This window comes from Aotus nancymaae, unplaced genomic scaffold (assembly GCF_030222135.1).
Source record: "Aotus nancymaae isolate 86718 unplaced genomic scaffold, 86718_ANA_hifiasm-v0.15.2.pri h1tg000019l, whole genome shotgun sequence".
NCBI classification, from domain to species: domain Eukaryota; kingdom Metazoa; phylum Chordata; class Mammalia; order Primates; family Aotidae; genus Aotus; species Aotus nancymaae.
This window is the reverse complement of record NW_026988431.1, coordinates 1,003,730-1,017,863: the sequence shown is the minus strand read 5'-3', so window position 1 is coordinate 1,017,863 and position 14,134 is coordinate 1,003,730. Positions and strand designations below refer to the sequence as shown.

The window sequence follows — 14,134 nt, the reverse complement described above, 5'->3', positions numbered from 1 at the left end:
TCTGCAATGTCCTGTCCTTCCTTCCCTACTATTATCCCCTCAACTCATCCATCTCACTGCCAGTGCTTAGGAAGTCTCTCTAACAGCCTTTCTCCTTTGTGACATGAAAAAATATTCATCTCTTACCTATCCTGACACACTGTTAACTCCTTGAGAGTGGGGAGGAGTTATCTAGCTGTCTGTCTGTCTATCTATCATCTATCTATCTATCTATCTATCTATCTATCTATCTATCTATCATCTATCTGAAGCACCTACAAGTCTGAGCATTGGACTTTGCCTGACAAATAAATGAACAAATAAATGACCAACAGCAGGTTTGTGGTAATGAGCTCAGAGGCTTTCACACTTCCCTGGGAGACCCTGAACTAAGTGTTCTCTATCAGCTGTACCAAGCAACACAATTAATTGGTTCCAATCTGGTATCACAGCTGGAGAACTTCCCCAGAGTTATTCCAGAGACACCAGGCCTTCTCCAGGCAGACCTGGAAATTAGCTACTCTCAAAAATTCCTGATCATTTACCAAGACAGGGGAGCATCCAGCTCTCTTCTTGATGACATAAAGGAAGGGAATAATTTCACTCCTGTTTTTAAAGGCAATAGAGGCAATAATAAAGTATTCAGGGGAAGAGGAATGCAGGACTAAGAAGGCGAAGGGAGCTGGGGAGAGGGAAGCAAGTCTTAGATGGGGAGAAACAGAAGCACACATCCAGTGGAGCCTTTTGGGGCAACAGAGGTGAGAGGAAAAATCAAGGCCTCCAGACCCCAAGCTGCAGACCCCACAGACAAGCTGCCAAGAGAAGCAAAGCCAGAAAACCCAAGTGGAGGCAGCTTATTTCATCAGCATCCAGTTGGTTAAAAATAACTTCACTTATTAGTTTAAGTGAGATCACCACAGGGCTGGAAATTCACTGTCAGTGAAACAAAAATACCAAAAGGAAAATGAGAAAAGTCTACATTCACGATGAACTTTATTTCTATAAAGAAGCACAGGAGGAAGCTGCCTGAACATTCCGCGGGCTCTGTTTTCCTTCTGGGCTCTTTATGAGGCACATGTCTGCCATTTTTGGAATTAGCCCTCTTCATCCTTCCAGTCTCGCCAAAGAGAAGCAGCTTAGCACCATGCAGCATCACTGGGACAAAGGCAAGCTTTGGAGGGATACTGCAGGGGTGTCTGCTGAGCTGGACCTCACCTACACTCACGCGGGAGTCTCCCGGCACAGCCTGTTCTCCTCTGCTTCTGCCAAGGCGCTGCACCTTCCTCCAGCAAACAGATTTCCCTTGTTGACTGTGCTGTCGACAAAGGCTCCACTGAGGAAAAGCAGCAACTCTGCTGAGAAGGGCGGAGGGCCCTGTGGGAGCTGTTCACATGCCCTTTCTAAAGGAGAAAAGGCAGAGGGACAGGGATAGAACTCTCTCTGAGTGACTTTGGGCATCCATCCTGCTTTTCTGTTAAGCCTCAGGAAAACAGCCCTGTGGCCCTCATGCCATCTGAGCAGGCATTCCTGGGTCCTCTTCATGGCTCACCTGAGGCTTCCTCACCCATCAGCCCCAGCAAGACCAAGACTCCTATCTCCCCGTCCAGACTCCCTTGTCCAGCAGGACCAAGACTCCTGTCCAGCCCTTGCTTTGGTGGCAAGGGGCAGCCAGGCTGGGCTAGGGGTGAGCTGCTCTGAGTTGCCGGGCCCCCGAGCACTGCAACAGTGAGGAGACACACACACTGCCCACTCTGTTCAAACGGAACGTGCACACACACGCCGACAGGTGTCACGGGAGCCTCGGCACAGGCCTCACCTAAAGCATGCCGTTCTGCTCCGCTCACACGTGGGCAGGAGCTCAGGGAGCCCAGAAGCCGACGACAACATAGACACTCTGCCTCTGGAAAACATCGGACAGTTTGCTGCTGAGCCTTCTGGCTCGTCGGGCCGGGTCTCCGCATCCTCCAATTCCAATGCGCTCCCTCCAACCGCCTCGCCAGGACTCAGTGTTGTTTTTTAGGTTTATTTTTGTCTGATGCTGTTGCTGTTTTTGGAGGCGTATGTAGACCATTTGCTGTTGTTGTTGTTTGAGAGAGGGCTAGGGTCCCACTCTGTTGCTCGGGCTGGAGTGCAGTGGCATAATCATAGCTCACGGCAGCCTCAACTCCTGGAGTCCAGAGATCCTCTTGCCTCAGCCTTCAGAGTAGCTGGGACTGCAGGGTGCACCAGCATGCCCAGCTAATTTTCTTATTTTTTGAAGAGATGGGCTCTTGCTGTGTTGCCCAGGCTGGTCTCAAACTTCTGGGCTCAAGTTATCTTCCTGCCTTAGCCTCCCGACGTGCTGGGACAACAGGCATGAGCCCCCATGCCCGGCCTGAGCTTTTTGTTTTGTTTTGTTTGTTTTGTTTTGTTTTGTTTGAGATAGTCTTGCTCTGTTGCCCAGGATGGAGTGCAGTGACGTGATCTCAGCTCACTGCAACCTCCACCCCCTGGGTTAAAGCGATTTTCATGCCTCAGCCTCCGGAGTGGCTGGGATTACAGGCACGCGCCACCATGTCTGGCTACAGCCTGAACTTTTAGACATTTTAAATTTTTATATAATTTCAAAGTGACATAAACATTATAAAAGCAAGGAACCCACCCTTTATGCAGGTTCACCAATGTGTTTTCATTTTGCCCCGTTTGCTTGATCATTCTCTTCTCTCTTCCTCCCTCCACACCATACACACACACAAACACACACACCTGTGTATACATATATATGGGAATATGTATATATACGTATCTCTAATCCTTTTTTGAATCATTGGAGAGTAAGTTGTAGATACGCTGTCCCTTTGTCCCTAAAAACCTTGGTATGCATTTCCTAAAAACAAGGATATTCTATTACATAACTGCTGTACGGTTATCCAAATCAGAAAATTTAAATGTTGATACAATACTATTATTTAACTCATAACCCATATTCAAATTTCATCAATTATAGATACTGTTTCCTAGTTCAGGATACAATCCAGGATCACAAATTGCATTTCATTGTCAAGTCTTTCCAGTGTATCTTAATCTAGAAAGGTTGCTTAGCCTTTCTTATTCTTGACGGTTTCTAAAAAAAGAGTAGGATGCTCTTCAATTTGAGTTTGGTTAATGTTTCCTTGTGATTAGATTCAGTTACACATTTTTGGAAGGAATATGCATAAAAATGAATCACTGAATCGATGTGTTCTTTGAGTGCAATGTATCATCAACATTGAGTTGTCCATGACTGAAATCTGGAGTCACTATCATGACGCTGACTTTGGTGCCCTATACGACATGAATGGATGTTCCCAACCTCTGGCTTCATGCACCACGGTTGTGGGCAAAAGGGGCACACACTTGCATACATATAGCTTGCTTAATGGTCTATGAGATGGAAAGTCCAGGCTGGCCTGTTGGGTGAGGAGGAACACATGTCTCAGTTGCCCTTGTCACCCAAGCCAACAGCCAGCCAACTCCCAGGAGCCAGGCTACCAAGCCAACAGCAGCTGACCACAGACTTACGAATGAGTCCCACCAAGACCAGCAGAAAAGCAACCAAATGGGTGGTTTACAAAATTGTAAGCCAAATAAATAGTTGCTGCTTTAAGCCATTACAATTCGGAGTGATATATCAGCTAGCAAAAGCTAACTGATATCTCTTGTTCATTGTAGAAAGAAATAAGACTCAGAAGTCCTATCTATTTCTTTGACATGACTGAAGACAAAAGGTTGTCCTGTTTTGCTTCTGGCTCTGTTCTGTCTCCTTCTGTTTATGTGACCCTCTGCTTATGTTTAGAATTTAAAAGACTATTTAAATTTACTAATGTGGGCCAGGTGCAGTGGCTCATGCCAGTAACCCCAGCATGTTGGGAGGCTGAGGGGTGCAGATCACCTGAGCTTAGGAGTTCAAGACCAGCCTGGCCAACATGGTGAAACCCTGTCTCTACTAAAAATACAATAAATTAGCTGGGTGTGGTGGAACATGCCTGTAGTCCCAGCTACTTGGGAGGCTGAGGCACGAGAATCACTTGAACTCAGGAGGCGGAGGTTGCAGTGACCTGAGATCACACCATGCACTCCAGCCTGGGCAACAAGAGTGAGACTCTGCCTCAAAAAAAAAGAATTACTTGTGTGTGTGGGGCGGGGGGTGGGGGGGGGGCGGGGAGGTTTAAAGAAAAAAGAAACATAGATACTGCTCTCCCTGAATTTCTTGAAAACAAGGTCACATCTCTCAGTTGCTTGAATGAAACAATGATGGCAGGAGACTCTCCCAACACCCTTCCATAAAAACCAGCAGATGCAGAGCCCTTCCTAGAGAGGGATCCCAGAATAGAAGAGCCTTAGGGTTCACCATGACTCTTAACTTTTACTAACTCCTCTGACTCCTTTCTTGGAGATGAGGATTTGGTGCCTCTGGGCTGCAGCCAGAGGATCTGGATTTTCAACGAGTTCTTCTGGTGTTTCACGTCATCGGGGAGTTTGGGGAGCACTGCATTATAGAGAGTTCTCAACCTGGGCTGCACATTAAAATCACAGGGGGGGTTGAAAAAGCCAGAACATTTAAATCAGAATCTTTAGGGCTGGCACTGAGGCACCAGTATTTTTTAATACCACCCCCTGCCCACCCCCACGAGTCCAGTGTGCAGCCAAGAAGAACCTGTGCTCGTTTCTGTGACTGGTGAGTAAGGAGCTTGCTTCCCCCTCCCCCATTCACATGAATATTCCTTTTCCACCGCATGTGTTTCTGATAACAGAGGTGCACTTATTTTGGTGTATACAAAATGCTGCCCTGGAGGCTTCTTTATGATTTTCTCCTCACCACTCAGCTGAATTCCCAATAGGAATTTGAATTTTCCTTACTGTGAGCAGTTCCCTAAATCCTATAAATTTCTTTTTTGGGAAAACAAAGAAAAAATATATATAATTGAAGTTTTACTCTTGTTGCCCAGGCTGAAGTGCAATGGCGTGATCTCGGCTCACCACAACCTTCGCCTTCCAGGTTCCAACCATTCTCTTGCCTCAGCCTCCCAAGTAGCTGGGATTACAGGCATGCGCCATGATGCCTGGCTAATTTTGTATTTTTGGTAGAGACAGGGTTTCTCCATGTTGGTCAGGCTGGTCTCGAACTCCCAACCTCAGATGATCGGCCTGCCTCAGCCTCCCAAAGTGCTGGCATTACAGGTGTGAGCTACCGCGCCTGGGCTATTTTTTTTTTTTTTAGTGTACTGTCCAGTATGAAGAGAGACTGAAGGGCAAGCTTTGAACATCAGCAGCTGTATGAGATGCTGCCAGGGCTCTGCCCATATTCTCTAGATACCTTTACCACTCCCATGCACAGGGACTCTGGGTAGGCACCTTTGCCTCTTTGTTGGAGGGTGGCACTCAGGCTTCAGGGACCTTTTGCCTGTGCACACACAAAAAACAGAAGAGCCTGGGAATTTATATCTCCTGAAGCAACCCTTCACCCATGACTGATAGGTGTGGTATAAATACTCCAGCTCCCTCACTCCCATCAGAAAAATGTGGTTACATACATATACTATCTCCAGGGGTTTCTTGAGTCACTGAGCCAAAGTTACCCAGCACCTCACCACCACTGTGAACTTCGCCTAATGTTGCACTGATGCGTGACCCCCTTGCCTGTCTTGTCCACTTCTCCAACGCCCTATTGGCTTTTCTTTGGAAGACTTCCTGATAAACCATGTCTAGTAAATCCTCATTTCAAGGTTTTCTTCTAAAGAAACTACTGATCTAATATAGCAACCCCCAAGAGCACACTCTCCAGCACCTTTAAAAAGACTCTGGCACTCACCTTCATCCTTAATACAAAGGGCACTGTACGTGCCACCAGGAACTGGGTTGCTCTCAATCCTCACGTCGACAGCTCTCATGATTTGCTGTTCTCCACTTCCTTTGCTACACATAGTTGTTCTGAAATAGACAAAAAAAGACACTGTGTGAGGAGAACTCTGGGTTGAAAATAAGAAGAAGGAATAATTCTCTTCTGCTGTGAGCTCTGGCTGAAAGCATTAATCTGGACACATTCTCCACAAAAAAAAAAAAAAAAAAAAGGTCTAAATTCAGAAATACAGCTGATGCTTCAGCTGAAGTCATAGGTATCAATTCAAGTTTCAAAGGCAATATACTGTTGATCTCTTCTAGTATATGTTTGTTTTTATTTCATAAAATTCTGCTATTTTCTTTTTCTCTTATTTTGCTCTTCAAATTACTTTAGATCTTTAGTTAATGACCCTTCAGATTTTTTCCTTTTCTAACATAAATATTTAATGTTTTAGATTTCCTGCTAGGTACAGCTTTTGCTGTACCTCATGAGTTTGGGTATGCATATTTTTAATATCACTGAGTTCTAAATATATGCTGATTTCCATTATAATTTTTTCTCTCATAATTTATTTCAGGATATCTTTTCTAAACAGCAAATACTTGAATTTTTAAAAATTCATTTCACAATATCTGTTAACTAATTGGAGCCTCTTGTCTACTTACACTTAATCACCAATCTAATTTAATCTGCTTTTTCTTAATTCTGTCCAATTTCTCTTCTTTTCCTCTTCTTTCTTTTTCCCACTTTGGATTATCTGAATTCTTCTTCTTTTTTGGGGGGGGGTATTCTATTTTTTCTCTGTATTGATTTGGAAGTTAAACATCATTTCAGTATTTTTTTCAGTGGTACCCAGAAGTTACAACTTCTTTGACTTATTAAAATGTAATATTATTTTTATCATCTACTCTAATAATGCAACTTGAAATACTTAAAATACTACACATGAATACACTTAAAATACTTCCCACTGATATAAACCATTTTTTAGTATCCAGTGTTACTATTACTACTTCAGACAATTACATAATTTCAATTGGTCCACATATTTACTCTTTCCATTTATTCTTTTATGACTCTCCAGTCTTCCTCTTGCAGTATTTTCCTCCTGCCTGAAGAGCACTCATTAGTGTTTAAGTGCAGATTGGATGTAATGAATTCTCTCACCTTTTGTCTGTCTGAAAATGTCTTTATTTCACCTTTATTATTGGGAGATATTTTTCACTGCAGATAAAATTCTAGGTTGGCAGTAATTTTCTTTCAGTACTTTCAAAATATCTAAAGTCTTTGGGCTTTCATTGTCAGTTTATTGTTGCTCCTTTAAAGATAATCTATTTTTTATTTTTTAAAATATTCTTTTCTTCATATATGATTCTATGATGTGCCTAGCTGTGAATTTCTTTGTATTTGTCTTACTTGAGCTTTGCAGGGATCTTTGAATCTGTGTTTTGATGTTTTTCTTCAGTTGTGGATCATTTTCATATTACTTTTAAGCTATTTTCTTTTTTCTTTCTCTTCTCCTTTTAGAATTCAAATTATGTTGCATCTTCTTTGTCTTTTACCCTTTGTTGTATATTTTTCATTCTTTTTCCCTCTGTTATTTATTCTGGATATCTTCCTTTGAAATTTCTTCCAGTTCACTAATCCTCTCTTTGGCTCTTTTTTTTTTTTAAGTTTTTCTCTCTCTCTTTCTTTCTTTTTCTTCCTTTCTTTCTTTCCTTCCTTCCTCTTTCTTTTCTTCTCTTTTCTTTCTTTCTTTTGTTCTTTCTCTGTCTTTTCTATCTTTCTTTTTGAGACAAGGTCTCACTATGTTGTCTAGACTGTATTTAAACTTTGAACTCCTTGGCTCAAGTGATCCTCCTGCTTCAGCCTCCCAAGTAGCTGGGGCTACAGGCATGCACCACCATATCCAGCCTTCTTCAGCTCTTTTAAATCAGCTATTAGATCTATCCATTAAGTTCTTAATTTTAGTTACTATATTTTTCATGTCTATAGTTTCCATTTGGTTATTTTTTTAGTTTTCTACCCTCTGCCAAAATTCTCCTTCTCATCTTTTATATCTTTGAACACATCAAGGACAGTTATTTTAAAGTCTGCATCTACCAATCCTAATGTCTGGAGTTTCTTCTGAATTTTATTCTATTTGCCTTGTCTCCTCATGCAACTAGTTATTTAATATTGTGTGACAAATCCCACACTTACTAAATTGTTTGTTTAAATAAATTGAGGTCTAGGATACTATCTTCCTCAAAAGATAATTTTTATTTGATTCTCCTAGACATCTGGGGCACTGGAAATTCTGGGTCATCTCAATCCAAATTCATGGCTACAGAGTATTTGAAGATGTGCTGCTGCTCGTAGCAGGGCCTGTGTCTAGTTCACTTTACAGTGTAGTGTGTCCAACTTACCCTTAGGGCATAGCCTGCAAGGTCCCAACCCAAAGCAAAAGGGCTCACTAGGTCCCCTCCTACACAGAAAATGAATTCAAATCTCCATTCCCCTAGTCCCATGTGGCAAAGGTTCCCAGGAGACAAGTGGCCCCAAAGTCTGAATTCATCATTCTAGGCCTTTATCATTCTCTGGATTTATGTGTACACTCAACATAAAGTCATAGAGATATCAGGCAGGTGTGCTGGATGTCTACTATGCTATCAATTACAAGACACACCACACATTTAATCATTGCTTTTCAGTGTGTGGTGAGCGAGTGGAGAACTGTGCAGGAAAGACCCACAGTGAAATGTACATACTAATGGTCAGATGCTTGTTTCCAGAAAATTAATATAAAAGGATATTGAATAGGAATGGTAAGAAGAGCATAATACATTTTTTAAAAAGAAATAAAAAATTAAGGGATAGAAAAACTATTTTTAATACATTATGTAGTAAATATAACAAGTAAGTATGTTTTCTTTATTTTCTTTCTTTCTTTATTTATTTTGAGACAGAGTCTCACTCTGTCACCCAGGTTGGAGTGCAATGGCACCATCTAGGCTCACTGCAACCTCTGTCTCCCGGGTTCAAGTGATTCTCCTGCCTCAGCCTCCCAAGTAGCTGGGACTACAGGTGCACACCACCATGCCCAGCTAAGTTTTATATTTTTAATAGAGACCAGGTTTGGCCATATTAGCCAGGCTTGTCTTGAACTCCTGACCGCAAGTGATGCACCTGCCTTAGCCTCCCAAAGTGTTGGGATTACAGGTGTGAACCACTGCACCCAGCTGTATGTTTTCTTTGTAAAGTAGTATCATTTCAGCCTGCAGAGATCCACTAATATGTCTTAACATCTTATAGTAAACCCACAGAAGAAGGATCTTTTTAATCGTCCAGTCCTGACATACAATGCCTGAGAGACCTAAGCCTAGTTGCAAGCTGTCTCTTCAGAATCTCTGAATATTCTGGTTATCTGATGAAATTTTATAGTAACAGAATTATGAAAAAGTATTCTTACTTGACTACATTATGGAAATGCATGCATATTTTGTCTATTCAAGAGCACGGATGTAAAACGTAAGGCAGAGGGGACCAGGTTCCAGATTCACCGAAAGGCTTTGGATGTGGCCTCAGTTGTCCCTTTATTCAGTTGCTGCTTCCAACTTGGCACATTTGGAGACGTGAGTCAGCATGGCTGTCTGTGTTCTCCATGGCCACTTGCCAGCCAGACATCTTCAGGATCATCATCTACTGAAGTAGTTCTTGGTGCCTTGTTTGCTTTCACATTTTCTGTGGCACGGAGGAAAAAGTGAAGTGGCCCCTGCCTTCTCCCAGCATGAACGGTTTGTTTATTTGTGTTTTTGTTGCCTGTGTTTCTGAAAACTTATTAAAATATTTTCCCAGACCAATATTCTGAGGTATTTCTCCTACGTTTTCTTCTAGTAGTTTTATAGTTTTGGGGCTCACATTTACGTCTATAATCCATTTTGAGTTGATTTTTATATGAGAGGTGGGCATCTAATATTATTCTTCTGCATATAGATATCCAGTTCTCCCAGCACCGTTTATTGAAGATACTGTCCTTTTCCCAATGAGTGTTCCAAGTTCTAGTGTTGTGTATCACTGTAGGATGGCTGTAGTTAATAACATATCATTTCAAACATCTAGAAGGAGGCTATTGAATGTTCCCAGCAAAAAAGAAATGATAAATATTTGAGATGATGAATATGCTAATTACCCTGATCTGATCACTCTCCAGTATGTGTATCAAAACACCACTATGTACCCCATGAATATGTACAATTATTATTTGTCAATTTAAAAAATAAAATTAGGCCAGACACGGTGGCTCACACCTGTAAACCCAGCACATTGGGAGGCGGAAGCCAGAGGATTCCTTGAGCCCAGGAGTTTCAGACCAGCCTGAGCAATATAGCAAGATGTCGTTTCTACAAAAACATAAAAATATAAACAAACAAATAAAAATTTAAAACAAAGCAGGTTTCAACACTATTGGAAAGATTTCTTCTAGCTGGCCATAACAATTACTTCTCTAAAGAATTCCACCGATCAGGAACTCAGGTAGCCACAGTAGGAATGGCTTGTCTCTGCATATATGTCTAGGACGTGAGCTGGCAAGACTCATAGGCTGGCAGTAACTCAATGGCTGGGGGCTAGAATCACGTAGAGGCATCTTCATTCACATTTTAGGCAGTTAATGCTGGCCCTTCACTAGGATATTGGTTAGGTGTGTTGAGAAGAGCCCCTAAGGAAGTATCTCCATGTGATCTGGCCTTCCTCACACCCATCTCACACAGTCAGACTCCTCACAGCATCTCAAAGCTACAAAAGTGAGTGTCCCCAGAAATCTAGACGGAAGTGGCATGGATTTTTCCAACCTAACTGCAGAAGTCACGTAATCTCACTCTTGCTGTGTTCTATCAGTAGAGGCAAACACACTCGTTGATGCCAGAGTGTGGAAAAATTTGTGGCCGTATTTTAAAACCTCTATACCATGTTCCTATACATATATATGCAGTTGAGTATCCACAGGAAAAAAGGGATAAAGAATGTATACCAAACAGTTTATAGTCATTATCTCTGAGGTGGAGAAGAAGAGAGAAACTTACTTTGTTTTATATATGTGTGTGTGTGTGTGTGTGTGTGTGTGTCTGTGCGCGTGCACACATGTGTGCACGCACATGCGCGCATTATTTGAAATTTTTACAAGCATGTATTATTTTTATTACTTAAAAAAAATTCAAGGCTGGGCAGGGTGGCTCACTCCTTTAATCCCAGCACTTTGGGAAGCCAAGGCAGGAGGATTGCTGGAGCTCAGAGTTCGAGACCAGCCTGGGAAACATAGCAAGCACTCTTTATGTCTATAAAAAATAAAAATAAAAACTTAGCCAGGTGTGGTGGTACATGCCTGTAATCTTAGCTACAGGAGGCTGAGGCAGGAGAAACATTAGAGCTCGGGAGGTTGAGTCTGCAGTGAGCTATGATTGTGCCACTGCACTCTAACCTGGCTGACAGAGTGAGACCCTATGTCTAAAATAAATAAGAATATTCAACATAACAAAGTAAAGGGATAAAAGAACTATGACAGAACTCCAGAAAAATGCTTTTGTAAGCAAACTCAAAACATAAACACACGCCAGGCATGGTGGTTCACACCTGTAATTCCAGCACTTTGAAAGGCTGAGGCAGGTGGATCACCTGATGTCAGGAGTTCAAGACCAGCCTGGGCAATATGGTGAAACCCTGTATCTACTAAAAGTACAAAAATTAGCTGGGCATTGAGGCACACACCTGTAATCCCAGCTACCCAGGAGGCTGAGGCAAGAGAATCGCCTGAACCCAGGAGGTGGAGGTTGCAGTGAGCTGAGATCGCGCCACTGCACTCCAGCCTGGGAAAAGAGCTAGACTCCATCTAAAAAACAAAACAAAATGTGAACACACTAGAAGCTACTGCCCACTGCACTCTGCCTGTACTGGTACCTCAACAGAACAACTACTGAGCACTATATAAGCCTTGGTGGTGCAGTTGGGGTGCGTTGGAAAAGGAGTGCTCGCCTGACTTACCCAAGGGTGCCGTCTGCTAGCCAGCCAGTGGCGCACACCGCAAAGGAGCAATCTTGGACCACTCTCCGCAGCTCGTCTGCAGACACCAAGTGAGCGCCTCTGCTCTTGCAGGAAAGTCGAGCAGCCTCCAGGACCAGGCCCTGAGAGCCATTCTGAGACCCCAGCACAAACAGCTTTCCTGTGTAGGGACAAGCACAAACACATGTGGACTCCAGGATCCATGGGAAGTTGGTCTCAGCAGACTCATCCACTGGCAGACACCAGTCAGAACCACAGTCCCTGAAGGCCCCCAGTGCAGCAACTAGCACATGGCACACCATCCCTGGGACCAGGTGATGATAACTACACTAGTGTTTTCATCCTTTTTATTTTTTTTTGCTCTCATCTTTTTTGGTTTTTTTTAAATTAACCATCTGCTCTGGCGTGTTGATCTGGAAAAGCCCTTCAAATCTTTCTTTTAAAATGGTGTTTTACAAATATCATGTGTCAAGGCTTCTCTTGAGTGTCCTAGGCTTCTCTGAGTTGGGTCACTCGATGTCCAAGGCACTGATTTAGGCCCTGGCTCTGCTGTCTTCTGCCTCCCTCAGCCCTAGGATGCCCCCCATTCAACAGGTTGCTTTCCTTCTCTGTCCCTTGCCTTAGGACATTACCAGGCCCCTTTCACAATACATTCATTTGTGTCTGCTGTACTTCTCTCCGACTGGACAAGAAAAAAGGGATCGTGTCTGGTACACCTTGGCTTCCTGTAGTCATTAATGTATGGACATGTAGTGGGCCTCAAAGAATGTTTGATCAATGAGGGGATGGGAATGTGAATTCAGGCAGAGGTGAAAGCCCAGGCTGAAAGCAAATGAGAGTTTTAGGCAAGAAAACCATGGTACTGGAGGGAGCGCTGAGGTCCCCAGGAGCCTCCTGGAGGAATGAAGCAATGCCTTGGGTGGCCCTATCAAGCTAAGGTCAAGGCAGGGGAGAAAACATCTACTTAGAATGAGACACCTTACTTCCATCTGTCACCAACTTTTTTATAATACGTCAGTTATTAAACTAAGACACACGTCATCTGCTTGCAAAGTTATTATAATAGATATAAGAATTCCCCAGCTTTGAAACCAAAAGTTATAATAAAAATACAAAAAAATTAAGTAAACATATCCATAGGTTACTGGTACTCCTACATTTAACTATAAAAAGGTAATATCAACCAAACTGCAAGGAAAAACAAAAAGATCCACAATCCTTGAGGAAATATTTAACTACTATCCCTCTCAGTAATTGTTAAAACAGAAAACAAAATTAACACTCTTCATGTAAGAACCTATGTGCAGTACTGCATACCAACCTACAGAATACACATTCATTTCAGGCACATACAGAACATTCGTAAAACTGATCAAATACTGAGCTACAAAGCAAATCTAAAATACCTCAAAAGACAAAAATCATTCAAAGCATGCCTTTTCGACTACAACAAAGCTAAAATCACTTATTTATGTATGAAACACTTACACTGTGTTTACTATGGGCCAGATGCTGTTTAAATTGCTTTATAAATACTCATTATATTAATCCTTATGACAACTCTGATATAGGTGATATTATCATCCTCATTTTATAGTTAAAGTTTAGTATTAATACTAGTCCAAGATCACAGAGCAGAGATACAAAACCAGGCAGTATGGCTCCCTGTTAGTGCTTTCAATCAATGGGTTACACTGCCTCTCAATAACAAAGCAGTAACTATGAAAATCCCCTTGCACATGGAAATTACAAAATATACTTCTAAATAAACTGTGTTCAAAGAAGAAATCACAATTGAAATAAAACATTTCAACTCAAGGGCCAAAAACTTGTGGAGAAACTAAAGTAGTTTAAGAGAAATTTATAGCCTCAGAGCTCATATTATTAATACCAAAAAGTATAGTTCAGAACCAATCATCTAAGTTTCTAGCTCAAAAAACTAACAGAAAAGTCCCACAAAATCAAATCTTCTAAAGTAGAAGGAGGAAATAACACAGATAGAGCAGAAATCAATAAAATGGAAAGCAGACATACAATCGAGAAAATAAAGCCCAAAGTTGCTTTTTTCAAAATAATACTAAAATGGATAAACCCTTAGTAAGACTGATCAAGATAAAAAAGGAGAAAACACAAACTACCAATATCAAGAATGAAAGGGAACATCACTACAGATCCCACGGACCCTGAAATGATAATTAGAGATTATTACATTGTATTTGCCACTACATTAGACAATCTAGATGAAGTGGGGAAAAACCA

At 41.9% G+C, this 14,134-nt stretch overlaps 1 protein-coding gene across 2 annotated transcripts in view; it reads right to left on the bottom strand.

The window, feature by feature from the left end:
- The window catches only part of SUSD5 (sushi domain containing 5), a 48,682-nt gene extending 36,753 nt beyond the window's left edge, over nucleotides 1–11,929 (bottom strand). Inside the window, exons 1-2 of one of the 2 annotated variants that reach the window (XM_021666437.2) lie at nucleotides 11,858–11,929; nucleotides 5,810–5,928 (exon numbers count right to left, since the gene is read on the bottom strand). In XM_021666437.2, the coding sequence (XP_021522112.2) occupies nucleotides 5,810–5,921 (112 nt within the window). In that variant the 5' untranslated portion in view covers nucleotides 5,922–5,928; nucleotides 11,858–11,929. Of the gene's footprint in view, nucleotides 1–1,795; nucleotides 1,861–5,809; nucleotides 5,929–11,857 lie in introns of those variants that run through there. The other variant, XM_012435568.2, reaches the window with a different exon arrangement.
- Nucleotides 11,930–14,134: the final 2,205 nt, after the last annotated feature.